The 25,676-nt window shown below is 33.5% G+C and overlaps 3 protein-coding genes and 1 long non-coding RNA gene across 6 annotated transcripts in view; all 4 read right to left on the reverse strand.

Annotated features, from left to right (window-relative positions):
- Positions 1–1,000: 1,000 nt before the first annotated feature.
- Positions 1,001–10,708, reverse strand: LOC117100378 (retinal rod rhodopsin-sensitive cGMP 3',5'-cyclic phosphodiesterase subunit delta-like). 3 transcript variants are annotated; one of them, XM_033240062.1, is made up of 6 exons: positions 10,583–10,708; positions 8,221–8,334; positions 5,235–5,297; positions 4,919–5,070; positions 4,327–4,432; positions 1,001–3,640 (listed from the first exon to the last, which is right to left on the reverse strand). In XM_033240062.1, the coding sequence occupies exons 2-6, from the start codon at positions 8,259–8,261 to the stop codon at positions 3,559–3,561; spliced, it is 444 nt and encodes a 147-aa protein (XP_033095953.1). In that variant the 5' UTR covers positions 8,262–8,334; positions 10,583–10,708; the 3' UTR covers positions 1,001–3,558. The 3 variants fall into 3 exon arrangements, with proteins under 3 accessions (XP_033095953.1, XP_033095944.1, XP_033095937.1); XM_033240053.1 differs by having other exon boundaries at positions 10,471–10,694; XM_033240046.1 differs by having other exon boundaries at positions 10,487–10,693.
- A 2,521-nt stretch (positions 10,709–13,229) lies between these two features.
- On the reverse strand, positions 13,230–17,071 carry LOC117100368 (NADH dehydrogenase [ubiquinone] 1 beta subcomplex subunit 5, mitochondrial-like). Its single transcript, XM_033240037.1, has 6 exons — positions 16,928–17,071; positions 15,480–15,568; positions 15,159–15,225; positions 14,487–14,548; positions 13,948–14,054; positions 13,230–13,495 (listed from the first exon to the last, which is right to left on the reverse strand). Exons 1-6 carry the CDS (start codon positions 16,998–17,000, stop codon positions 13,387–13,389), a joined length of 507 nt encoding a protein of 168 aa, XP_033095928.1. The 5' UTR covers positions 17,001–17,071; the 3' UTR covers positions 13,230–13,386.
- A 798-nt stretch (positions 17,072–17,869) lies between these two features.
- On the reverse strand, positions 17,870–22,479 carry LOC117100399. Its single transcript, XR_004444121.1, has 2 exons — positions 22,376–22,479; positions 17,870–21,382 (listed from the first exon to the last, which is right to left on the reverse strand). It is a non-coding gene; the product is annotated as an uncharacterized LOC117100399 (long non-coding RNA).
- A 1,567-nt stretch (positions 22,480–24,046) lies between these two features.
- The window catches only part of LOC117100630 (actin filament-associated protein 1-like 2), a 16,975-nt gene continuing 15,345 nt past the window's right edge, over positions 24,047–25,676 (reverse strand). The window contains exons 12-13 of the mRNA XM_033240430.1: positions 24,842–25,127; positions 24,047–24,225 (exon numbers count right to left, since the gene is read on the reverse strand). Of these exons, the coding sequence (XP_033096321.1) occupies positions 24,047–24,225; positions 24,842–25,127 (465 nt within the window). The remainder of the gene's footprint in view (positions 24,226–24,841; positions 25,128–25,676) is intronic.

Below are 25,676 nucleotides of genomic sequence, written 5' to 3' on the forward strand. Positions count from 1 at the left end.
GATGCGTCGGGGATGTAGCGTTGTGTTCGATGTCAATCAATAGAAAATTCAAAATGAGTGAGTAGTAAAATAATTGAGCTCTCCTTTCGCCCTCTGCTGGAGTCATCACTGAACTCATGGGTACACTTTTTCCCTCTCTCTTTCTTCCCCCCTTTAAATCATTTTTTGGCGTGACTTACGGGGTGGGGGGGGGGGGGGGGGGGCGAGTGGTGCTATGGTGGTTGTGGCCCTCCCACAATAGAAAAAAATTTCATTTTTGGGTTTAAAATTGTGCAATTTGTTGCATACCCATAAATGATAATACAATTTTACTTGTATAATTCATTTTAAAGATCTAAACACCTCAGATGTCTGGAAATGGCAATAAAAATGCCAATTTTCAAATATTTGTAGTTAATTTCAACAACTTCCATGCAAATGGTACTTTTTAATAATTGAAAAAGTCATTTCTGGAAAAAAGGAAGTTCTTTCGAACCCCTCTGGGTACGGGCTTGCCATGTTATACTTTTATTAATGTTGAAAAATTTAGGGGGTATCCCTCCTCATCTTTAAATCCGCCATTATATAGATATTATTTTCATATTTTCTACTTCAAACTTGCCTTTCTTAATGCAAAATTTTAGGGTGTTTCTATTATAGACTTGCCGCAGTCTTGTCCATGTGAGAATTACAGTAGTGTTATTCGTTAAAAAGAATGAAAACAACTTTCAACAGCTATTGAGACTTGGGTATGTATAGAAAAACACCAAGGTTTGATTCCCTGTGATTTTTTTTGCTTTGTATTTTTTTTTTTTTTTTTGGTTAATACAGTATATTCTTGTCAGACATTCCTTCTTTTGTTTCACTAATATTTATTTATGGATTTACCTTGCTTGATGTTTTTTGTTTTTGTAGGCCCATATGGAGTGGAGTGGGTGCAGCAGTGCATACGCACATCATCCCCCCCCCTCCCCCACACAAAAAAAATTTGTGAAGACAGGAAAACATCTTGACAACAGAATTAATCACATATTCACACATAGTATGTCCTTTTAATTACAAAGTATCCTCATTACAGATACAAACAAGAACTTAATACAAAATAGAGAACATTTACTTAAGGTGACAGTACAGGCGTGAAGAAAGAATAACAATCAGATTAAAGAATTCACTAATGAACACACTTATATATCTACTGATTATAAAAAAAAAAAAAAAAAAAAAAAAAAAAAAAATAAAAAAAAAAAAAAAAAAAAAAAAAAAAAAAAAAGCTACTAATTAAAAAAAAAAAAAACAAGAAACAGCAAAAAAAAATACTTGTGAAATACGAATATAGAGTTTATATGAAGATAATTGTTTCAGATATACTGTACAATATACTGTACTGTAAATGAAAAATTAAAAATGTAAAGCCATGTTTAGACTATGAACAGGTTTTTTTCTGTTAGACCTCACACTCAAATGATCAGACATCTGTATGTACATCAACAGAATTTCAACAGACATGGAGAAACTTCAGGAGTGAAAGATTGATTCTTTGCATATCAAGACAGGATTTCCATATAAACATTTTCAAACATCCAAACAGGTAAACATAGCCTGTGTTCCTGGAAATCACATTCGGGAAATTTGTTTTTCCCTTTGTTTTCACGCTTCATAGGCAATTTAAATCGCGATTGTATCAATGGCCGTATTTGATTAGTTGTACTTCGTTAAACCACGCCTGCCTACGCAGTAGTAAAATCCTACAACAAAGACAACCAGATTCAGAAATCTGGCAAATACGCGACAAAACAAAATGGCGCATAGTTACTGCGATACACGCTAGCGTAATCAAGGTTGCTTCAGCTTGTTAGAGAATGTTTTTTTGACATATTGCAATTTTACGAACCAGCCTAATAAAAATAATACTCAACAAAATGAATCTGTTGAATACGGCCAATGTCAAATCAGACATGTCTGTTGAGTCTGACAGATAGAAATCTGATAGCATGAGTGCCAGGCTTAATGCATAATTTGGCAGGTGGCTTCCCAACTCACAAGACAACTGATGATAGATATAAAAAACACTAATAATATAATAAACATGTACAAAAACAATTTGAAATTGCTATATTTGTATCAAAACAATATTGCAATCATAAAAATCAAGGTAAATCTTAATAACTGAGACACATATGTTCATTGATAAGTATGAGGAATAATTATGATTATCTGTATTAGTACGATATACTGACTGCCTAGGCTGATGAAAAAAATATTTCAAACTATGAATCACCATCCCAGAAATCTATTCAGAAAATCTGTTTTAAAGCATTGTGTTAATAACTTAATTCCACAATATACTAATTTAATTTACATGATACAAATAAAACAACTGAAATTTTACACCATGTTTTCTCAATGAGATTGAAAATAGGGAGCATTCCATATGCGCAATGACGCGACTCTAGAACGGGTTCACTCATGCGTGACCATCCTATGTTTTTTGCACAACGTCGATTTGGTCAAACTGCGTCCTAGAATCCCCATGACCTCCTTGGTTCTACAAAATAGGTAATTCTTCCTACTATAGAATTATAGCTGGTGTCACTGGAGAGGGATGGTGTCATTTTCTGGGAGAGATTTAAATTTATTTTCCTACCTTTGTTGTCCTATAAAGAGATTTCATTGTTTTATGACTAGACAAATATTTGTTTTGTTTAATATTTTTGATTTAATTAATTTACTATTCTTAGTCCCTAAATTTGGGACAAATTCACTTTATATTAGAGCATGTAGTACTTAGATTTATGACAAATTACCATTGCTGGTGGTGCAAACTAGTAAAATTAGTATAAGTCTTGTGCTACAATCAATGATTTTATACAGCATTACACACTAATTACATATCAACCAGTTGTATGAAAGAAAATATACTGTTTTGAAAATGTGTGTTTGGATACCTACGAACTACAGTATCACAACCACGAACAACTAGGCTGTGGTTTAGTATAAGCATGTACATACACATAATAATCCATAGCAATATATTATAATTAATAGAGTGCAATTGTGTATGGATGAAACAGAAATGCCCATTCGTAAATCTTTTTGCAAGAAAATGACTGCTATGTCACCAGGACTGACTGGATAAACAAGTCACAGCTTTGGAGTACATATTGAAAACTTTATATGACATGCATAAATTCAAAGCATTCGCTCAAGTGAAGAAAATGCTGCACCAAAAACTTCAGTATTTTATTACTAGAACTTTACAGCTTTGCATGTGAAAAGGAATTTGAGTTAAGCTTTAAATTTGCAAAAATTTAATTCATTGGCGTTAGGACTCAAATGTACTCAAGTCTCCTTGAAACATTGTAGGTTCCTTTAAACAATGTTAAGTTTTATAAAAATTGATAGTAAAAAAACTTCTTTTTTTACCAGGCATGATTACCACCATAACAAGTGCTTTGTTTATATTAGCTAATTGATTGTATTTTGATTCTTAATAACTGATTCTACCAAATAAAAACTAATTTGTATCCCTTATCGTAAATTTTCTAAAACAATAAATGGTAGTTTGGTGGACTGCACCTTTCATACGTAGTATATCCTGACCTTTGACATACTGACCAACAAGTTGTCATCAAAGAACTTGGTTTCTATCACAACATTGCCACTGAAAATATTAAATAATAAGAGATGATTTTTATGTTATGTATCCATGTAATAAATTACCTATTAATAGTTTTTAATTGTATACGATTCATGTGTGTGGATATTTACTTTCTATCAGTAGCGTATCCTGAAGTCTTGAAATGAAGGTGCTGATGGGGTGGGAGGTGAAGATGAAGTGGGGGGCTCAATGATCGGTTGAGTGGTGCTAATTTGCAAAATAAGGTGATTTTTGACTACTTGACCGTGATTTTCTTTTTTTTGGGGGGGGGGGGGGAGGTTTTTTGGGGGGGGGGGGCGGAGGGGAGGACTGGTGCGAACAAGTAATTTTTGGAGGGGCGTGCACCCTCTGCGCACCCCCTAGATACGCTACTGCTTTTTGTGTTCTATTTTTAATGACTGACAAAAAATGTCAGTACCAGCTGATGTTCAAGAAACATCTACCTTAAACACTACTAAAAACCAAGTGTTTAGGAAACATGCATGCATAGAAGACTACTAAACATCAATTTATTAGGAAGCACATACCTTAAAACACTATTAAACATCAAGTGTTTAGGAAGTAATACCTTAAAACACTACTAAACTTTATTTGATTAGGAAGCATATACCTTAAAGCACTATTAAGCATCAAGTGTTTAGGAATACCTTAAAACTCTACTAGACATCAAGTGTTCAGAGGACACTTACCTTAAAACACTAGCAGGCATCATCTGTGACTCAGGAGCTGCTTCAATCAGTGACTGCCATGTATTTGTTGATGATGGTATCACAAATCCAAAATCAAAATACCATTCTAAAACAATATGTATAAAGAACAAATACCACTAAATGTTTATAATTATACAGAGGGTTAACAACCACGTTCAGTTCAGAAATCTAGAGCATGATTAGATTTGTTAGTTCATCATGATCAGAAATCAATCAATCAATAAAACAATCAATGATTCAATCAATCCATTTATAGTGCCATTTGAGAGAATGATGCATATGAATGATGAAAATTAGCCAAACCAGTCAATCTTCAAAAAGAATGAGGATGACGCATGGTTGCGGGTTCACTAGTGCTGGGCGCCAGGACCGATTGTTCCATTTCGTTTTCAAGGGGTGTTCTCTTTTGGGAGAGATTAGGCAATTAGTCAGATTATCCAGGTACAGGTAAGTATTCACAAAGTAGACCTACAGGCATGATTTGATTGGATAATCATTCTGCACAGGTTAGGTATCCCATAATAACAGACTCATACTAGAAATAAAAAATATTTAACTTAAAGCTTCCTACCTTCTAGGCATTTGCCTTTAAATAAAACTTTCTGTTCAAGTCTAAACTTTTGCATTTGTTCTTTGGATGAGAAGTTGATCTCGCGTGATACAGCACGACATTTCAGCACTTTCTTCGGTACCCTTGCTTCATGCTCCTTCTCTGGTATAGACCTATACACAATTTTTTTAGTATTATTATTACAGTTTTCTTTGTAATTAGTTCATAAAAACAACAATAATAATAATAATAATAATATTTCATAACAAAATATTTATAATAAAAAAAATAACAGCAATGCCAATAACACAGGGTAAAAATAAGCAGTTTAACTTACAGATCTTCATTTCCTTGCCAAAGAACTTTACCTGTGTCTGCATCGCGAAGGTTCATCCAATTCCTAAGGATTACGTCAAGGTTAAATAATGTTAAGAGAATCTGAGATGCTATTCCATTGGCCTACATGTAAGCATCCAAAAGGATCAACAATTTCATACACAGAAAAAAGTAATACTAAACATCATTTATGTAATTACAAGCACATTTTACAAAATGGAAAAAGTTTTCAGAAATTGTGCAGTAAATGCAGTTTTGATTGGATTAAAAAGGTGTAATGACCATCCCCATTTACAGGGCAATGTATGGTGGCCAGAATTAGTCTGTTGAGGCGCAATGGACGATGGCTGGCGTCTACAGCATCACCAATCCCCAATGCAGAGGACAACATGTGGTGGCTACACCCAAGTATTGTAGAGAGCACATTGGGCAATGACTAGAGTCTAATCCTCAGCCATGTGGAGGAACAAGACAAAAAAGACACGCATCTCCCTTGTGGATGTGGAATGAGCAATGGCTATTGTACAGCTACTGTGCTACCCGTCCCTGTGGAGGTGCAAGGGACATGAATGATCTATCACCATGGCATAACCTGAGCATCCTAACAGTTGTTAAAAGGTCTTGGTTTTGAATCCCCTATATATATTACAGTATATAATTTTAAAACTGTTTTACTATAGATGGAAATCAAATTTTCTGTAGAAAACAGCAGTAACATTTATTTAATAGCAGAATTTGTTTGTACTTTTAACACACAAAACATTGGATTTAAGCCAACTCAATGAGAGTAATAAAGAGCCAATTCACATGATTTTGAGTGAAGAATGCATTCTTACAAAATGTGGGGTCAGACTACGCTCCACATATTATACTGATAAATTTACAAACGTGGAATTGATCAAGAAGAGAAAAAATATCTATCTATCAAAGGCAATCATAAATGTTATCATATTATATAGTAACTCATTGAGTAACATGATTCTGGGTATCAACATCATTAGTTTAGGGTTAACAACACATCCATTAATAATAATATTCTTCATTGACATTAACTGTAGAAAGAGTTTATCTTAAACTAGGGAGAAAAATGTAAGTACTGCACCTGCATACTTTCACAAAAAAAAGAGAAAAATATCACTTTGTAACGTATATGGTGGCCAAATTAAATGTTATTTACAATTCAATATAAATGGATTTACCAATTAAAAATTGATGATATATGATAAAAAATACAAAAAAATATATAACTTAAAAATAAAATAACAATAAAAATTTTTTAGCAATTAAAATTTAGCACTTTAATTTAGCATTTTTAGCATTAAAAATATTTAACATTTTTGCATAGTAATGTTTTAAAAAACATTTTTAGCGACAATTAACTCATGCATACTGGATATTTTGCGCTATATTTTCACAGTTATTTGCTTTAAAGCTTACAAAGATGAGACCGCTCAATGCAACTGTGCATAGATGATAGGCCTATTGTTTCTTTTATATAGTGAATAATAGACTATTTAAGGCTTTTGAAGCTTATAAATATTGAACTGAAATTGAAATACTAACGACAGGATTACCATTTATTTGTTGTCGTAAAATAAAACGGAATAAAAATACAGTAATAACCATCACTAAGCAATACTGTAATTACCAAATTCCTCGTATTTTTGTATTCTATACATGTTTTATTGTTCTATTTTACTATGAAACTCATTCCCAGATTGTTTCCCTTATAATGTATTGCATCCTTTTAAGAATATTAATTTGTTTTTAATAAATATAAAAAATTAACATAGCCAAAAATGTACTATTTTAATCAATTTCCTTATCACGATAGACTGTCCTTGTCCTTGGCTTATATAGCTAAATTTCTTGGGTGAATCGTCATTAAAAAACACACACAATGATTACAACTATATCACAGCTACTACTTTATCTACTTAAACAGATATCAATTATCAATAGATGTGTAAAACACTGCAGGTCTATGGCGTCCTAAAGCTTTTACATTTACCTGGGGACAGCTTTCTTCAAACTGTCATTATTAATTATCTATTTTGTAGCTGACCCCTGTAACAATGTTGTTTGACCTTTTTCAAAGTCCCACACCACACATTCTTGGTCCCCAGTCTCCCCCTCCTTCACTGGAAATTTGCTGAGCAAATAAATTATGCTCAAATAGTTAAATGTTAACTCATATAGATCTATTTTGCATCTAAGCCCCCGCACTTAAATATCGAACCCCTAACAACATTCACTCTCCTCAGCCCCTTCTCCCTTCCTTTTTTACCTGTGTCAATACTACTCCTGCGTGTAGGCCTACGCCAATGCTCCATTAACATGCAAGAATACATTTTAATCTTCACTGGTCAATTTATTTTTCATATTTAATTTTTTTTTTTTTTTTTTTTAGAATCCAAATTTGTATGGTGCCTTCCACATTCCGGAGAATATACAAAGGCGTTGGTATCAGTATTTCCCTGGTCACTGGATACATGGTTGGCAAACTAGCACATTTTTGTGCGATTTCCTCAGCTCCGTGGGGAATATCCCTAGTCATACTGCTTTTACACGCACAAGCACATACGTTCAATGCCAAACCATCCTACCAGGTACCCATTTATAATTCTGGGTGAAGAGAGGCAAACGTAAGTGCCGTGCCCAAGGCCACTAAGCAATGCGACAAGTGTCGGTCTTGAACTTCATGATCGGTCATGATCAGAAGTCCAACACCTTACACACTCCTATATAAAGCTTTACATTTTTCAATATATAATTTTTCATAAAAATAATTGTATTAACCTCTGGGAACTCTATATACTGGGGGAATGGGGTCTCTTTGGCTTGGGCTTTACCTCCTGAGGGCCCACAGGTGTGACGCCCATGGAAAGAAGACAGGAGGTCCATGATTGTGAGACAACCAGTCCACTGGCACCACCACTGGTACTACTGTACCTGTTGTGTATGGTTATTTACTGATTAAAGGATACAATGAAAATCCTTTCATGATAGCTTCTGCTCCTGGTGCCATCTTGAATCTTCAGGTGCTGGCACCACTCCAATTTTGCCAACAGATTGTTACGCCAAGGGTCGATGACTAAAATCTAAAACAAAACAGTGTATTTATCATTAATTACTATTCAAAGGGACAGGGTGTGACCAAGAAGTACTGTATGTGATTTTGTGGATAAAATGCTTGCCTTTCATTTTCAACATCCTGGGTTCAATCCTGGAAGAAAATTGTCAGATCTTTTCTACTACCTGAAATTTTGAAGATCTAAAAGTTGTTTTTTTTTCATGCATTCTGATCTTTCAAGGTGTTTGTAACTTTCGGAAAGCCTTTGTATGTCAACATTGTTGATAAAGTCAGCACCCAAAAGAAAAATTGACACAAAAATACACAATTTATTGGTACCAAAGAGCAAATATTAAAAGCTGTTTTTGGTATTTCTGGTTTATTTCTGAAAACTCAGGAGACTCCTGATCAAATCGGAAGGGTTGGAACATATGCAGATGTCGGCTAACTCGTACACATGCCACCTCGTACACACTTTGGCGAACTAATACACAGATTTAGGTGAACTCGCTCGTACACATGATTGGTGATCTCGCACACATGACATGACGATCTTGTACACATGACTTTAGCAAACTTGTACCCAAATGCATTTTTGCTAGGGTCAAGTTCTCTTAGTTTTTCGATTAGACGAGATCAAAGTACCTGCATCAATAGGGTCGTCAAAGAACAAACTGCCAGTGGGATAGGTTTGGATGGCAGAAAACATGCATTCTCAAAAAAAAATAAAAAAATCTTAACAGATTTTCAGTTGTAAAAATACATTTTCGGGTATCTAGGGAAAAACATTTGGTGGGGTGGGGGGGGAGAGAGGGCATGCCCCTGACATCCCCCTATGGTATGGGGTTTTCATAAGTTTCGTGCATTACTGTAGGGCCTACTGTAACATGAATTTATTAACAATTATTTGTATTAACTAGACCTATTAGTATTAAAGTTTAATATCACTCGGTATTATTTTCATTTTTCAGAAACAACGCAAATGTTATTAAGTCAACTAGGTTTAAGACACGTTTCTTTGTATCGTTTGTTGTGATTTATTTTGACTGCAAGTTTATTATTGTTTAAATTAAATGGGGATTTATGAAATAAAGTAGGCCTAGTCAATAGATTAGTTTGTCATCATTTGTTTTCTTGTCCTTTCCCATTTACCATAAATGTTCTGACCATGTTTATAATAATACATAAATATCAATGAAAATATACTAAATGATGATAAATGATAATAAAGAAAATATATAGTATTTTCATAGTTTTATTTTCCATATAAAATTATCAATATCAGTGCATACTGTACATTTTACATACAAGTTGCTGTTTCAACCTTCTTATTAAAAGCTGGAAAAATTCACTACTTCGAGACCTACTACCTGTACTTCTCTGTTATAAGCACCTCAAGGTTGTGTTATTTTTATTACTAGTTGCCTGGAAACTAGACCTAACTATAAAAAAAAATGAAAACTTCCCACAACCAAATAGGTTCCCACGGTACTCTTTGTATGCCACCTTCAAGAATGTGGGAGCATTACTGCAAAGATAAAAGTAGGTCAGATGTTAAAAAATGGCTATTTTTATTTTCTCTAGAGAAAAACACACTAATAATTTTATAGCGCCCCCTCTCAATGAAAAGGTGAAAAAAAAATCATAAGTAGGTTTTAATAAAAGATCAGTATGACTATTTCATTAATATTATCAAAATACTATACATTTTGCATGAAGTTTAAAATACAAGGTAAATCTTACACAAAACTTGTGTAGCCTATGATGGGCTAGCCAACGGTGTATACGGGCTCGCCAAAATGTGTGTACAAGTTGACATGTGTACGAGTTAGCCTGTATTCACATAGGGCCTAGGCACTACCTAGCAAATAACTACAAGGGCTAGGCCTCCCTCCCTGCCACACACAATCAATCAAGATGATTAACATTTAGGCCTAGACCCTAGGCTAGGCCTAGGAGGTAGCTTTTATTTTTGCATTTATTAATTAGGCCCTAGCTAGGCCTCTCTCTCTCTCCAGGCTAAGCAAGGCATAAGGTTAGGCCTAGCGTAGCAAGGCCCTAAATACGCTAGTAGGGCTCTAGGCCTAGCCTAGGCCAGCCCAGGAAAATGTTTGGCTAGCCTACTCGTGTGTATGAAATATTACTAATAATAACAACAACAAACCTCGAAAGAAAAATACCTGAGATGAATCTGTAGTTATTTCATTTGCGTTCCAATATTCGTGTAAACAAAAACAGCGTCTTATTGAATGATGGCCAACAAGTACCAAGCCTACCTTTTTCCAAGGCCTCGGTGGTCGATATACCTCACGAGTTGTCACCTCCTCCAACTCTCTTTTTCATTCAAAGCGTCCTTCGCGATGACAGTGGTTAAGATGGCGTCATGTAATAGTGTAGTTCCAGTACGGATTAATATTATATCACGGACAAACACAATGAGGCCACCATTAGTTGGTGGACGGACCTACATTTTGCTGCTGCACAAATTCATTAACGCGCCGAATTGTGTAGGCCTACTGCAAGATCGTCGGAGGAGGGCGAAAAAAAAAAATTCTTCCTATTTAGCAAATAGTTTTGCCAAAAAACAATTCGACAGAGATGAAAATAATAATATAATTTTATTGGTGATTGTAAACTGTTAAATGTTAAATATTTCAAATTTATATAATTAGGAAGAAATGCCTACATCGCATTTTTTGAGATTTCAAGGCAGCGGGCATAATAAAAATTAAGAGAAAAAAACTTTCTAAAATTTCCATTTTTTCAAAACGCGGGTGCGCTAATTGGCCGAAAATAAAATGTTATTCAGTTAGAAACCATCATTGTTGTGGTGGCGGGTTCATTGAAACAAGGTATGGAAAAGTCTTCATGGAAGGGATTCCCACTTATTAAAAGAATGATTAATATCGCTATAATTGGCAATCACTGCCCCAAGGGCCTGTAACTGAATAAAGTAAAAATAAAATACGGGATTCAAAAGTTTCATTAGACATCCTCAAAAGTTTGATGACAATATGTGCCCATCTTCAGATAAAAATGGTTAAATATAACAACGTTATTAAAATAGTAACAATATGTTATAATCTTATCAAGCATAGCCCTTCAACTTCAACGAATAGTTCTGTTATTCAGTTGTATGAAACTTTAAAAAATGTCTCCGGCGGGATTCGAACCTGCAACATCTCGCTGTCAGGGTGTGTCATATCCATAACTTATTAAGGAAGTTATCACCTTTCTAACTATTATCACTTTTCTACTGCTGTTTGTCAAGGGCAAGCTTTTGTTAGAAGACTACGTAATAGTAATAATAATAATAATATTTTGAACCAAGTAAAAATAATCCGTCTTTGTTTGGTAGTAGTTTGGTGTGTTTAAGTATTTTCATGGTTTGTTGTTTTGCTTGTATCTGTTTAAGTGGTGTTCTGTTCTCTCTTCTTATTGATTTGATTGAATTTTGTATTTTTAGAAATTGTCCAATTTCTTCTTGGTTTTTATTTTGATTATTCTGGTATATGTATGAATAAATTATCCTTTTTAAAGAAATTGTTCTATTGTTTTAAAGTTATTGTAGGCTTTACTACTTTAACGGTTCCGGAGGTTTTCTGAATAAATTGAAATTGAAATGAAATTTGAAATGTGAGCAATAAACCAGAATTTTCTCCCCAAATCCTTAGAGTGAATCGGTGATACTGCATGTGTTACTATACACCAATCGTGTCAATTTTGACCCTTAACCATTTGGATATCTTTTTCTTTGTGTTTCGTGTACTTTTAAAGGATTCTAATTCATTCATCATGAAACAATATTGGGAACATATAAAACTACTGTTGTTTTAAGTACATTCCTGCTGATTTCATATTATAAATGAAATGTATTTACCTTGAAAATTATTGCTATAAATTATTTATAATTTACTGTAATTAATTATGTTAATAATAATTATGAAGAATTGCTTGTATGTCATCGTTATATGAAACATGCCAAAAACCCATATTAATGGGACAATTTCACGTTTTGGTTAGGGGACATTAAGGGGACACTTTTTGGTCCCGAAGGTGTCCCCTTAATATGGGTTCTACTGTATTTAAATTAGGCACCTGGGCAGGGATCTTTTAGGGGGACAGACGCCGGGGCCGGTGGCCGTGAAGGGCTCCCGTTGGGGTTGGATCCCCCAGCTGCTCCGGCGTTTTAGGGTTCTTTGACGTATTTTAATGAAATTTTTTACACATTCGAATTTTAAGTTTATGTATCGTGATTTAACCCCAAAGAAAACATACTTAATTTTAACTAAGATATCACTAATAAACATACTACAATAAATACAAAACTGCTGCTCTCAGATATGCAGCAAATGTTACAGGCGACTTTGAAATCGCCGCTACCGCTTCAAGTTTCAACAAAACGCAGACTGGCGATAGTGATAATAATAAATATTACTCGGCAGACTTTGTCTTGGAGAGGGCCTTGGTTATTTTGTAAACAAAACTAGTTGAAGTTGCTGGGTGCCCTTTGAGGCTCCTGGTCCCCTGGCTTTATCATTGTGATATTGTCATTGTGATCATAGTATTCACATTGTTATATTCAGAAATGAAATTTCACTGTAATGGGATGAATAAAGTCTCCTTGTATCCTTGTAGCCATCATTGTGATCATTATCATCATTGTGATCATCCACATCATAATGGGAAAATAAGTTTAGTAATTTAAATTAACCATTATGGTAGACTGTATTAGGTGTGAATCTAGGCTGTGATTTTATTATATGATGCTTCAAGATGATATGAACTTCAAGTTACTGGCTTCAATCATGAAAAGGTATGTCACCTGACAGGATTTGAACCCAGGATCATGGTTTGGAAGTCAAGCACATTACCGACTAAACTGCAATAAAAGTAAACTAAAATAAAAGGGGGCAAAATCGATCTGGTATTTACTATGTGTTTATTCTGGCAATATAACCATTTGCAAACTAAGTACTGTAACACAATGCTTTACTATTTGCAACACACTTACATATCAAATACTGTAGTCTACTATTATTATCTACATAAAAGAATCTCAACATGGCGCAAACACTTGTTAATCCTCAACAGTTCGCAGGGATTGTAATGAGTTTTTAACTGGTACGTAAAGGTAATCTGAATCTCCCCTCTGTCTCATTTGTCGTTTTATTTCTTTTTCTTGTTTCCTGGGGGAAAACAAAAAATCAAATTCAAAACAAAGAAGGATTAATCACTTTACACTTTGCAATAAATGCATAGTCTTCACACTTATTCACTTTCTCCATGTACCTGTAAATAACTATTCATAGGATCTAAACACACATGGAACATCTACTAAGCTCCTTTAGGAGAAAATATAACTTTAACTGGTATTGTGGTAGTGTTTGGCACAGAAGTTAAAATCGGTGGTTGGAATCCTACGCTGGAGATTCGCATTTTTTTTAAGCCAGGCACACGCCAACAGTATTTATGAGTGCATCTCCACTCTGTTGAGTGCTTCGATACTCTGATCATAGTTAATTATACGATTGTATGCGGACACCTTGTCGCACTGCAGTCATGATGAAACCGCATCCATGATTGTTGTTCGAAGCAGTGTGTGCCCAAAATAACAACAAAATGCTCAATTTGAACTGACCTTGCCATTGCTTTGCCAAATTCGTATTCCATCACATGTGCACACTTTTCATATTCTTGCTGTGGACTAGGTTTGATGTATTTCGCAATAAAACGGGTGATGGGATGCTGAAATAAAAAAGTTATACATTTTCAAGACTGGCGCTGTATGATTAAAATATATACGAGCAAAAAACAATAGTATCACTAATACTTATCAACTTCAATTCTTGATGAGGTAAAGGTATTCTACTAGTTCCAGATTTAATATTCTTTGATTAAGAGAAACAAATATAGATGTCTCCCTAGGCATCTCCCTACAGAGCAAAGACCTCAGCCAATGTTGGAAGATTTACAATTCTTTCTACAATTTTCTTTCTAATTTTTAGATGTGTAATTAAAAGCTCTTTTCAATAAATTTGTGAAACATTTTAAATATCTTTATTTGAGTACACACACAGCTTTATCAACAAAATGAAATATTTATGATTCATATACATAAATACATTATTCTCCATTTGTTTATTAGTTTACCAACAGACCAATGTAAACCAAATATACCTGGTAATACTCCCAATGCTTTGGAATATATCCTTCAGGAATTTCAGCAAGCTGTGCAGGACCTATAATAGAAAATAAATTATACAATGTTTTCAAACTTTCATTAACTTGCGTATAAGGCGATTCGTGTGTAAGATGACCCCCAAGTTTGAGAAGATTTTTGGACGATATTTGTATTTCAGGCGTATAAGACGACCCTCTGTTTCATCATCGGAATTCATACTTTTTGTTGCTTTTTATGGTATTTATATTCTGCATCCCGCTGGCTAAAAATGGAGCCAAATGTAGGCCAATATTTCAATTAATACCTTTTTATGGGCTTTTAAATTTTCATCAAAAATTTTATTTCCCTGCATTAGTAGCTCATTTCAGTAGATAATTAATGTGTTACAGATGATCCACACAAACAGTACTGTAAGACGAACATTATTTAAAAATCAAAAATGTCTATGTGTTTCTTGTATAAGATGAGAACCTGTTTTTCAAATTTGCTATTAAGTGTCCCCTTATACATGAGAATATACGGTAGCTATTCCTAGCTATAACAAAGACTAATGTTCTAAGCTTCATAATCAATAAATCAACATAAATAAACACAACATCTACAAGTATAATATAAAAAAAATACAATAGCTCTAATGTTGTTTTATTTATAAAAGTAGCACAACTTACCATAAAAAACATTTATGTACGTAATCACAATACTTGCTGGTACGCCAGTCAATGCTGCATAGAACATCTTCGAAAAAAAAATCACAATTTTATGCTAATAAAACTGAATAAAATGATGACATAACATTCATTTCTTTAAATAATAATATACTGTACTGTAAATTTCAATTAAGATTTTTACCATTACATGTATTATTAAGCTTTTTTGTCTTGAATTAAGAATTGGAGATGTTAAAAACTTAATCTTAAATTCACTATTATCAGTAATTATTATTACGTCAATATTTACTAATTATAATATTAAACATATACAGTACTCACTGCCCTTTTGATGAACCTTCTGTCAGTGTAGGTACTTGAAAGTGGAAAGAACTTCCTTGAGCCACCTCCAGCCATTCCTCTCGTCAATACTTAAAATAATTTAAAAAAAACACTCAGTGAAACAACAAATTTTTACTATATTGATTATATCATTTTTCATTATCATACTTCTTAAAACAGACTGAGTTATGTCTATGTAAAATACATTATATAATCAAACACCTGTCTCTTATACACATCTAGATGTGTATAAGAGACAGGTATGCGGAATCCGTGTTGGATTCCGAAGCCCTCGGCGACCTTCCCGTGATCACTGAACCTGAGGAAACGACGGGAACTGGATGGAGAGTGGGCGACCGCGAAGGCCCTCCATCTTGTGTAAGCATCATAGCATAGCCTGCCTTTAGTCTATCTTAGCTACTACTATACAGTACTGTAAAGCCTTCTCCTAACTACCGTACTCGCGCGAATAAGCACCCACCTCAATTTTCAATAAGCCTCCTCGGTTCCTAAAAAATTTTAATCACACAGTACAGTGCACTTAACTTTCTGCATCAACCATTCGCATCTATTTGCATCTATTTTAGCATTGTCGGTCGGTCAGTCCATTTATCCATCTGTCTGTAGGTCTATCAGTCTCCATTAAGTTTAACAAGGTTTTCAGTTTGGATGCATCTTTAGAATCCCGTTCTTGTTTTATTGCTACCCTTTTTGGATTTAGAACTACAGTATTTAATATCTAAAAATTAAAATATTGTATGGCCATTTTTAGTCAACAAAAATAAAATGACCTCATCACTCCTGTATCTAAGCAAGAAACCCTGCAATGATCCTGCTAATCTGAATTGGCAGATGGCCAATACGCTTACTACCACCACCACAAATTTCATCTGCTGTTGTATAAATACCCCTAAACATTCTTGTCATGCAAAATGCTCTCTCGACGATTACCTTTTCTTCACCAAAACCATTCGTTTATCTTCGATTAAAAAAAGTGTCCCTTGAATTTCCAATTTCTCTTAAGTACCCCTTCAATTTTCGGTAATTTTCATCTATTTCCATAGGATACATAAAGGCCAACGCCCCCCCCCCCCGTTTCCACTGTTTTCATAAGCGCCCCGTTTGAATTAGCGCCCCTAAAAAAAAGTGAAAAATATTTTAAGGTAAAATTCGAGCGAGTATGGTAATATGCCTAGGTCTAGTTAGGCCAGCTAGGCCTTCGTACCCCTGCCTGCCAGACAATCCGCCGCCGGCGGCATACCTAGCCTACAGTAGGCCTACTCTTTTTGCCGAGAAACTCCACCGGCACCAGACCAGCCGGCGGAAGGCTTAGCCTAGCTAGGGACCTAGTAGAAGGTGACTTCTCTGCGTAGCTTGGAAGGAAACAGAACATAATTGAGAATAAATCTGAAACAATTAATTTAAACACTGTGGTAATAGATACTTACCATTTGTTAGTGTTGGCGCTGATTTAATTGAAATTCTGTGCAGACATCGCGAAATATTGATAGCATTCGCCATCTTGATTCTACTAATAGACTTTGTGTCCAGCCGTCCCTGAAATTAAAGAATGTCCTATGGAACGCTATTTATGCCATTATAATTGATATTTTAACAGTTCAAAAGAATCCTGGAAAAAAAAACATGCTGCTCAAGCAGAACACATTCTGTCCCTACATTACATTCGTCCAGGATTCAGAGTCCATAAGGGAACCAAGAGTTAATGTAGCTCAAAATAAATAAGTAAAATTAATTAATGATTACAGAAAAATCATTATATTCCGATTACATCAATTTACATATATTGACTTATAGTTGTTTTCGACATCTTCGTATGTATAGCAACGCTGCACATCCCTGTGTTACTAACAAAGTAATCCAAAGACTGACATATTTGTGAATATTAGCATGATCGGGAGTCCCAAACCCAGTGGAAAAGTTTCATGACTGTGTCATAAGCCGGATGGGCCCATTATTGATTCATCAGCTTGGGTTACGCTTGACCCGTGTTAATTATTGTATTCAGACAACAGTGCCATCTTGAATCAAACAACAGTTAGTTTGAATCAATTATCAATCTTAGATCTTAGTATTGTAGGACAGTTGAGGAAGATCATCAATCGAGACGTCCAGGTTAAAAGCCTGGTTTCCATACAGTCGCTACACGCTATCGCCGACCGGTGATGCTGATTTGTCAGTCGAATCCGGGAGCCTTTCTGATTGTGTTGGGGAATGCTCTGGAAATACTGTAGCGACAGTGTTGCGATTTTAAGGCAACCAGGCATAAGCGTATGTTTGGTTCAACAAAAAATGAATCATTTCATAAACACAATAAAGTTTATGTTGCATTTATGCTGTGGGTCTTAAAGTAATAAAGATATAACAACAAATTTATTCTCAATGAAATTTGCAAATATTTATTATCATCATCATAGTTAATAATTCCTTATGTCTAACAGCAAATGAATAAATATAAATTAGAAATAGACCAACACAAGCTGCACGCTGATTTATGATTTCTTTTCTATAAAATGTCTGTAAATCAACTATTTTTTTTTACTGCTTTCTGATTAGAAGTTATCAGCTTAATGTGATTCATTTAAATGAGCTATTCAAGATTCTACTATAATTTTTGAATTTCCTGCCTTTTCTTGGCAGACATGATCTCTAATGTATGACTTTTCTGTGTGTTCTTATTTTTCTGTCAAATTGTTAGTTGTAATCCATTATATTGTACATTGTATTAATATGATTGATAATATATCAGATTATTTATTTGATAATTAAATATGCAATTTTATGTAATTATATTCTATTCGACAGAAATCATTTATTAAAATTTTGGCAGTGGCGTATCTACCAGTCTTGAAATGGGGCTGATTGTTTGGAGGGGACGTGAAGGTGAAGCATGGGAAATGGTGAAGTGAGGGATGTAAGCTTGGGAGGCCAAGCTTTTTGGAGATGGGGGCGTGCGACACCCGTGCACCAGTAAATACGTCACTGCCTTGTGAAAAACTAGTTTCATTCTCCCGATTTTTTTGTATTGTAATCACTATTACAATACATACTCCAAGATTTGTAAGGCACGCCATCGTGTTGATACTTGGAGTGTATTATACTATCTTATCTGGTATTAATCAGTAATTCGGTAATTACTATAATTACTGTTTTGCATTACAAATAAACGAAATGAAAAATGAAACACCAGATGGGCTATCTTACAACCAATGTCTTAAGTTTATAACACAAAATAATACAATATTACACTGTTAAGTTTGTAAGTATAGATGGTGAGGTTGTATAGCCTTGAAGAAAGATTGTAATACAAGACAGTCCGGAGTAATAACGCATGGAATGCACTTAAGTATTAAACATCCAAATTATACAAATGCAACTATTTACAAAAGCAATGCAACTTACATATTTGCAGCAGATTCAAAGAAAACCATTAATTTCAGTTCTTATAATTATACTAACTGTTTCATATGTTTCACCAAACTGGAAATACTTTAACTTTCCAAGTTTAAATATTCCAATGTCTCCTAGAATTTGGGATGAGATATATGTACATCTAAATTTTGCACAGGTATTTGGAAATGGTTTGAATATTATTTTAGGAAAATAAACTAGTCAAGTTTGACGTTTTAAAGCGTGCCCCAGCTCATGATAAGAAAATGATAGGTGAGAAGTGTTTTTTTTTTTTAGAATTGTATTTATGTAAGTTTAATACCTACCTATTAACATAACTAGGGATTTCCAGAATTTAAATAAAAATACCTTTAAAAATGCTCTAAAATAATTAATCTCTCTATTTTGTAATTAAGTCCTTTTTGTTAAAATTTCCTTATATTTTCCTATTCTTTTTATCACTTTTGTATTTTTTATGCTATAACTGGACCACAACGAAAACCGGGGCATTTGCATTGAGCGTGCCATCCTGTATAAAGAAAGTTGAATAAAATAAATAAATAAATAAAATATTTGTTTGAATGTTGTGTTGAATGTTTAAGTACTGTGGTAATTTTTGTTACCATAGTTATGTGTCACTTAAAGGAGAGATATATATTTCCTATATAAAAATCTACCAGAGTGGAGCCATTTTTGTATGGCCTTTTTGTCATTTGTATTGGAAAAATAGATAAATAATACGAATGCAAGTCACAATAAACGATACTGTACGGTACTGTTTTAAATCTGGAACCCTTAATAATTGATTAAATCATTGAATTGTCCATTTAGCGGCTACTAAAAAGAAACATTTTAATGTTTAATGTAATTAATGAACATTTTACAATTCTTAAACTACCAGCTAAATTAAGTGTATATATGTAAAGAATATTGAAACAGTATTATTTATACCACTGTTAATTGGCAAGAAAAAATATTTTCTTGTTTTAAAAAAGTCATTTCGTAGATAGAACTGCGCATGCTCCTATCAAGGTCATCGACATAAACACCATATATATTGTGTTTATGTCGATTGACCTCGATTGACCATGAATACAAGCATGTGCGGTTCTAACTACGATTTGGCTTATAAGCTAATTACTTAAATGTAGAAAGCAATTAAAAAATTGAGTTTAAATTTGACTATTGTATACTAACAAGGCAGTTTCAATAGGACCCTAAACTAAACACTATATTAAGTAGGCACCTGTAGTCTCAGTTCCTGTACTGAGTATTTAAATTTGGCAAACATTTTCAAAAACAATTCATTATAATATTCTTATATACTTTATAAAATATTTAAAATAGATTTAAACTGTTTATAAAAACCATAGATTCAAATCTACAAGTCAAATAAAACAAAGCCCAAAATGACATTATCAAGTAGTAGTTATATTTAAGTATCTTTATAAAATATTAAATAATCTATGCATCAATTTAATACAGGAAATGTTATTTCAACATTTAAAATTACTCCTGTTTATTTTTTATAGCATTCCACACCCCACTTTTATTTTCTTCCTAATAACATATAACCACTGTGCAGAAACAGTGTCACATTACAATGTACTGGTTATGTTAATGATAAAGTTCAAATAATCACACAGGTACAAACTTTAATAGGTATCTCTACCAACACCATGACAACATAAAAAAGACAGTATATAAATAGTCACTGGGGTGTCAGGGGCCTTAACCCTTCATTGGACAAGCCATACCTCTGCCGACTGTGACTCAAACCAATAAAGGGAAACATCCTGTTGTATTTAATTTTGCTAAAACATTTTCAGAACATCTTAAAAATTCTGAAAAAAATCCTGAACGCCCGGCAAGCCTTATCCTTTGGCAAACACTGGCCACCACTGATAACCCATCAGACAGCTTTAATAGCTCCCTCACCACCAACAACATTTTGTCATTCAAAAGGTGTGTTGTCATGGAGCAATTTGGTATCACATTTATTTATATTTTGTTGATATTTAAAATACTGAGAATAACATTTTTCTTTGCATGGTTTCTTCATGACTATATGTTTAATAACACTATTTAAAAACACTATTTGTGTAATAAATTTTTTCAAAATAGCTAAGAGACATTTTTCTCAACTTTGACATACTGTACCCTGTGGTAGTAATGGCACATCCTTCATAAAATTCTAACATACACCAAATGATCAATAACAAAAAAAAATTATATTTGTACGATATATAAAGAGAGTATTATATATCCTTTTAACGACACCCAGTGGGTTAGCTTATGTTTGAGGGCGCCCTTAAAGCAATCTATGTATCAAAATCTAGAAAATGGGAAGGAGAAAGAAAAATTAATCATTAAAATTTCTTTACACATTGTCTCTTCTGGTGGCTTGCCAGTAACTGAATCATTTTTCTACGTGTAAGTGAAACAATTCAATACTGTTGTTGTTATTAGTCTTTTCCTGACATGGCTTCAAACATCTGGAAAAAATAATGATAAAACCTCATTCATCATACATTGATAAAAGCAATATATCAAAATTGGTTGTATTTGCCCATATATAGTCATGATGTGCCTATATATGGTCATGATTTGAGGTCATCATGACCATATATAGGCATTTAATAGTCTAGAAAGGGCTTTAGATGATCTATAAAATATTACTATATAAATTCTTATGTATTTATTTAGGCCTATATATAATCATTTATATAATGTGTTGATTCACAGTATATTGGAATTTTTAAGGTTTTAGTGAAACTGAGCCTAATGGTAAATCTATTATAAGAAATTGCAACTAAACAGCAATAATTTTTTATTTTTTTTATATTTCACTTTCAATAACCTGTGTAAACTCACAGTAAATAATAAATTGAAAAGGCACAAAATTATTTATTCATTTCATTTATCTAGCAGCGAGTGACTTTCCACTTTCTCGATGAAGCGATGCTTTCCAAGTCTCATTAAGAGGCTTAGTTGAGACATTTTTCACATCTTGTTTAGTAAACCCGCCACCTGCCAATAATGTGGATTTCGAATAAAATTTTATTTTGGCCAATTAGCACACCACCCGCCACGAAAAAACGGAAAGTTCTTTATTTTCATTACGTCCGCTGCTGCATAGAAATCTCCAAAAAATGAGATATGCATATACCTTCATAATCATATAAATTTAGAGCATTTAACCATCCCATTACAACACTGTTTACAATGAACAATAAAATTTTAAAATTTTTATTTTCTCCTCCATCTGGATGTTTTTGGCAAAACCATTTGCTAAATAAGAAAACAAAACTTTTGTTTTTCCCCCCTCCTCTGACGATCTTTAATAAAATAAGTTCTCCAAACAAGTCCCGCCTTTTGAGTTATTACGAGTTGTTTTAACTTTTAATTACTGAATCACATTTTGATTACCAAGCCAGTGCAGCTTCACTCATTCTTATGATGAGTCTGCAGATTACACAGGATCTTACCTTCATTCTATCTGCGATAGTTTTTGAAGACTTTACGCGTTGCAACATCGGAGAAGCCCTTCCACTAGCTGAATTTGTTTTCAAAACTTCAAGCTTAGATGTCTGTGTGGATGAATGCAAAAAACTATTTGTGTAAAGCAGATAATTATAATATTCACAGAGTTTGACTTTCCAAGGTGCTTATCAACATTTATTGCACCAGGTTTGTATTTATATTTTGTTGTATTACTTTTTTTAATTAATTGACTTATAAATAAACTATATGTGGTGAAGACAAGCCAAACAGGTCACTCCTCGCAAATTGTATATTCGGAGATAATGACCAAAACATGTCATTAAAACAAGATTTTTTAACAAATCGGTGATAGTCATGGATACCTGAGAAATGTTCAAAAGTGTAAACTTTGAAGGCTGATTCTCAAATACTGTTCTTTAAACAGTCACTTGTCTGTTTAAAAAATCCTGTAAATTCATAATGAAATGCTGAATATAAATTATTTGCTATGATGCTGTCTCTTATACACATCTCCCCTCCTAAATAATATTAAGAAAAATATTTGTTGTACTGTACTGTATTGTTGTAAAGTATTAGGGTGCAATTTCCGGGCACCTAGAGGCAGGCGCGGATCCAAAACTCTTTGCACCGTTCGCCATTATAGCTTGGTTCTCACAAGAGCCCTAGTATCCGGATCGGGAGCTAACCGAGCACAGGGAGGATAGGCTATACATGTGCATTGATTCCTATAACCTTATTGAAAGGCATATATAATTTTATTACATTTTGTTATTCCAAAATTACACTAAAACAAAAACATATTATTTTAATTATTACTTTTTGATTAATGACTTATTATTTCATTATTTTAACGAATGCTATTCATTAAAAAAAAAAACAAAAAAAAAACAAGCCTTTAATGGAGTTGGTAGCCTAACACACTTTGATACAGTACATCTAAAAAAAAATTAAAAAAAATTGACCACCGAGCACTGAGAGACTAAAAATGAACACGGAATCGGAAGAAGAGCAACGACGTGAATGGTATGTAAATTTCAAATCATACAGCGTTGGAAATGGAAAAAGAATTAAAAAAAAAACAATACTGAGAAATTGAGAACCCAGCTAACAATAATGTTATTTGGTAGAACCATATGTACATACTTACAACCTAATTTTACAACGTCACAACGTTTGAATGTTTCTACAACGTTGTGTGAATGTTATTATGTGACATGCCAAACCACAATGTTCGCGAACGTTATAACAATGCTTCCGAACATGCATATAACATGATTTTTTTTAGATATATGATATTTTCATGACAGTCGAGAATGTATTGATTATATGAATTGATCCAATTGTGTGCATTTAAAATGTGACTTGGCTGACACTCCAATCAAAGGTCTGTTAATCAACCTTGCATAGGAGCCTGTCGTCACCTGCTACGATGCCACCTCCTCCTTATCATCATCACATCATTACCATCAACATCATCATCTTCATCGCAATATTAATTGTCCATGGTAAAATGGGGGAAAACTATGAATTCAGTGTGTACTCATTATCAATAGAAGTGTCGTAAAGGCACGTAAGTGCATTTCTCAGCATCTAGAAAAGCTTTCCGAGGCTAGGTGAACCCCAAGACTGCTGCAAACCACCACCCCCCCCCACATCTAAAATAGTCTTTCAGCGACGGAACAAGCCCATGACCCTGCCCACCTTAGTTCAGTTTTTCTTATGCGCAAGTCTTCTCTCTTCTCAAGCAGTATTTTTCTCTCACTTTGTAGTCGATCAACATCAAGTAAATGTTTCTTATCTGACGTCACAAATTTGTTTTCAATCTTTGGAGCATCTGTTTGAAATAAAGATAAAAGAATAACATTAATTGACTGATTAAATAGATTCGATCATTTATCTATCTCCTTGTTTGTTCACTTGTTCGTCCATCTGTCCATCTGTTTATTATTATTCATTTATTAACTTCAATCAATCCATTTTTAATCCATCCATCTTTCAATCAATCACCAACTTTACCATTAATTCATTCATTCATTTATCCATTCATTCATTCATTTAATCATCAATTTCTTCATCAATTCATCCATCACCAATTTAAACATTCATTGATTCATTTTTTTTCCAGTCAACCCTTCATTTTAATCAATCTATCAATTATATTCATCCACCTATTGATTAATTAAATTAATTAATTAATCATTCATATACTAGTATATTCATTAATTCAATCGCACAATCATTCACTTATTATAAAACCGTTTTAATTTTGCTTTGTGCAACCTTTTCTGTAATGTTTTGCATGTTGGAGTACCTAATATTTGAATTGAATTCTATCCATCCAATCACACATAAACACCATTATTACCCATCCGGTACTTCAAGCCCCACCACCAACAATCACCATAATGATAACATCCATCATGTCTTATAGAATGGCAGGATGTAAATACCTTGTGTAGGTGTTTTTTCTTTGACCTTTATTTCAGCAACATCTTCAGTTGCAGGCGCATCAGAACTTGTCTGTGTACTGAGCTGACTTGAGACATCTACTGACTCAGTATTTTCCTCTGTGTCTTCCTTCTCTTCAACTGACTTTTTTTCTTTGTCTTTCTTTTTCTTCTTTTTCTTTTCCTTCTTTTCCTTCTTTTCTTTGTCCTTTTCCTTCTCTTCTTTTTCTTTACCATTCTTTTTTTTTATATTTGGTGAATGTTTCTGGAGTTTTGACCTGATCCAAGTCTGCCATTAAACATTTATTTCATTATTTATTTATTTATTAGTTACATTAACAATAACTATGGAATATTAAAAATAAGAATAATAATAATAAATAATTATAATAATCAACCAATCAACAGGGGTTTGTATAGCTCCACAATGTGATTTGGTGCTATGATGTTGGTATTTGTTATACACTTAATTAGACTATTTAGATGAATTAAAGTTTAAATATACTGTATAATAATAACAACAGTGCTTGAAATAGAAACATATTATTATCTTATCTTGCATAGCCCTTCAAAAAAAGGTTTTCAACCAAAAAGAGAATTTGGTTTATTAATATTAATTCAATGATAATAATAATTTTTATTTATTGCCTAGATGTCTTCTATATTGACAGATATATCTTGTTGTTTGTGTCTTCTACTATGCTTCCACTTACAGATCGTATGGCATTATTTTCATATACTGGTTCTGTGTCGTCGTTACCGGTATCTTCCACCTGTCTCTTATACACATCTAGATGTGTATAAGAGACAGCTAATTTATAGAGCGCAAAATACAAAA

The sequence above is a fragment of the Anneissia japonica genome, unplaced genomic scaffold, assembly GCF_011630105.1.
Source record: "Anneissia japonica isolate Jap-2015-1 unplaced genomic scaffold, ASM1163010v1 scaffold4446_len648930_cov198, whole genome shotgun sequence".
NCBI lineage: Eukaryota > Metazoa > Echinodermata > Crinoidea > Comatulida > Comatulidae > Anneissia > Anneissia japonica.

Excerpts from the sequence above, each read along its gene's own strand:
- LOC117100368 (XM_033240037.1), bottom strand. The coding sequence starts at position 17,000 with ATGGCGAATGCTATCAATATTTCGCGATGTCTGCACAGAATTTCAATT. Across the intron at positions 15,226-15,479 it reads GAAGGTTCATCAAAAGGGCA|ATGTTCTATGCAGCATTGAC; the intron begins GTGAGTACTGTA and ends TTTTTTTCGAAG. Across the intron at positions 13,496-13,947 it reads TTTGGCAAAGCAATGGCAAG|GAAACAAGAAAAAGAAATAA; the intron begins GTCAGTTCAAAT and ends GTTTTCCCCCAG.
- LOC117100378 (XM_033240062.1), bottom strand. The coding sequence starts at position 8,261 with ATGGCACCAGGAGCAGAAGCTATCATGAAAGGATTTTCATT. Across the intron at positions 5,071-5,234 it reads TGGCAAGGAAATGAAGATCT|GTCTATACCAGAGAAGGAGC; the intron begins GTAAGTTAAACT and ends AATTGTGTATAG. Across the intron at positions 4,433-4,918 it reads TAAAGGCAAATGCCTAGAAG|AATGGTATTTTGATTTTGGA; the intron begins GTAGGAAGCTTT and ends ATATTGTTTTAG.